This window comes from Octodon degus, unplaced genomic scaffold, assembly GCF_000260255.1.
Source record: "Octodon degus isolate 3935 unplaced genomic scaffold, OctDeg1.0 scaffold00287, whole genome shotgun sequence".
Lineage (NCBI taxonomy): Eukaryota > Metazoa > Chordata > Mammalia > Rodentia > Octodontidae > Octodon > Octodon degus.
In genome coordinates, this window is record NW_004524863.1 from 429,350 (window position 1) to 430,307 (window position 958).

Consider the following 958-nt stretch of genomic DNA (forward strand, 5'->3'; position numbering starts at 1 on the left):
TTTTTTTTTTTTTTTTTTTTTGAGACAAAGTCCTGCCTATGTAGTTCAGGCTGGTCTTGAACTGACTGTGTAGTTCATGCTGGCTTGGAACCTGAAGGGATCCTCCCACCTCAGCCTCCAGGGTGTTGGGATTACACACCCATGACACCTCTCTCAGCTCCTCCGCTTTTCTTCACTAACATGAAGCGTCCTGTGATTCACTGGGAGTTATCGCTGGCAGTAGAAACTCTCCAAGCACATCATCTCTTGGGCTTCTCTCACTTCTTCTGTCCTTGCCACCAGCTCCCACTGCCTTCTAGTCATATCTACAGAGATCCTGAGCACTTCTTAGGACAGAAATCTTTCCACTAAAGCTCTCAGTGCCAAGAAATGCTAATTTTTACAGTCAGAACTGGGTTTCAAAGTCTTCCATTAGAGAAATACATACAGGTTTTATATATCAGTGGCCGGAAGAATTTTTTAAAGGAAGAATGCTGAGACACCTTGTGAGCATGGGGCCGAAGCATCACACTGTTGCGCTTTCGCTTAATGGCGTCTGGCAAGAAGCCAGAATCACAAGTCTGCCTTGTTCCAGAAGTCACACAAGTCTACCAACTTACGGCTGACAGAGCTTGACAAGGTCTTGGTCAGTCGTGCCCGGCTGCAATCCACGGATGTACAGGTTGGTTTTGCTCAGCTGGTCATTCCCACTGCCCCCACTACTGCTGTTGGGGGTGCTGTTGCTTGGACTAGGTGGTGCCATCTGCTGCGACAATGACACATAGGGCTGCAGGAAGACACAAGGAACAGAGATGAGAAAGAAGATACGTGAAGGTGCTAGAGACTGAGGGAGATCCTGGTTCCTTGGAAGGAAATGCTTCCAAACGCTAACAATCATGAACTCAACAAGAGGATAAGAAAACTAGAAATAAAAAATGAAGGAATTCAGCCACAGGCGGGGAATATATATATATATATA

General features: G+C 46.1%; 1 protein-coding gene across 1 annotated transcript in view; it reads right to left on the bottom strand.

Moving 5' to 3' along the window:
* The window catches only part of Rbms2 (RNA binding motif single stranded interacting protein 2), a 53,197-nt gene that overhangs the window by 27,779 nt on the left and 24,460 nt on the right, over window positions 1-958 (bottom strand). Inside the window, exon 2 of the mRNA XM_023707366.1 lies at window positions 600-766. Coding sequence (XP_023563134.1) covers window positions 600-766 — 167 coding nt within the window. The remainder of the gene's footprint in view (window positions 1-599; window positions 767-958) is intronic.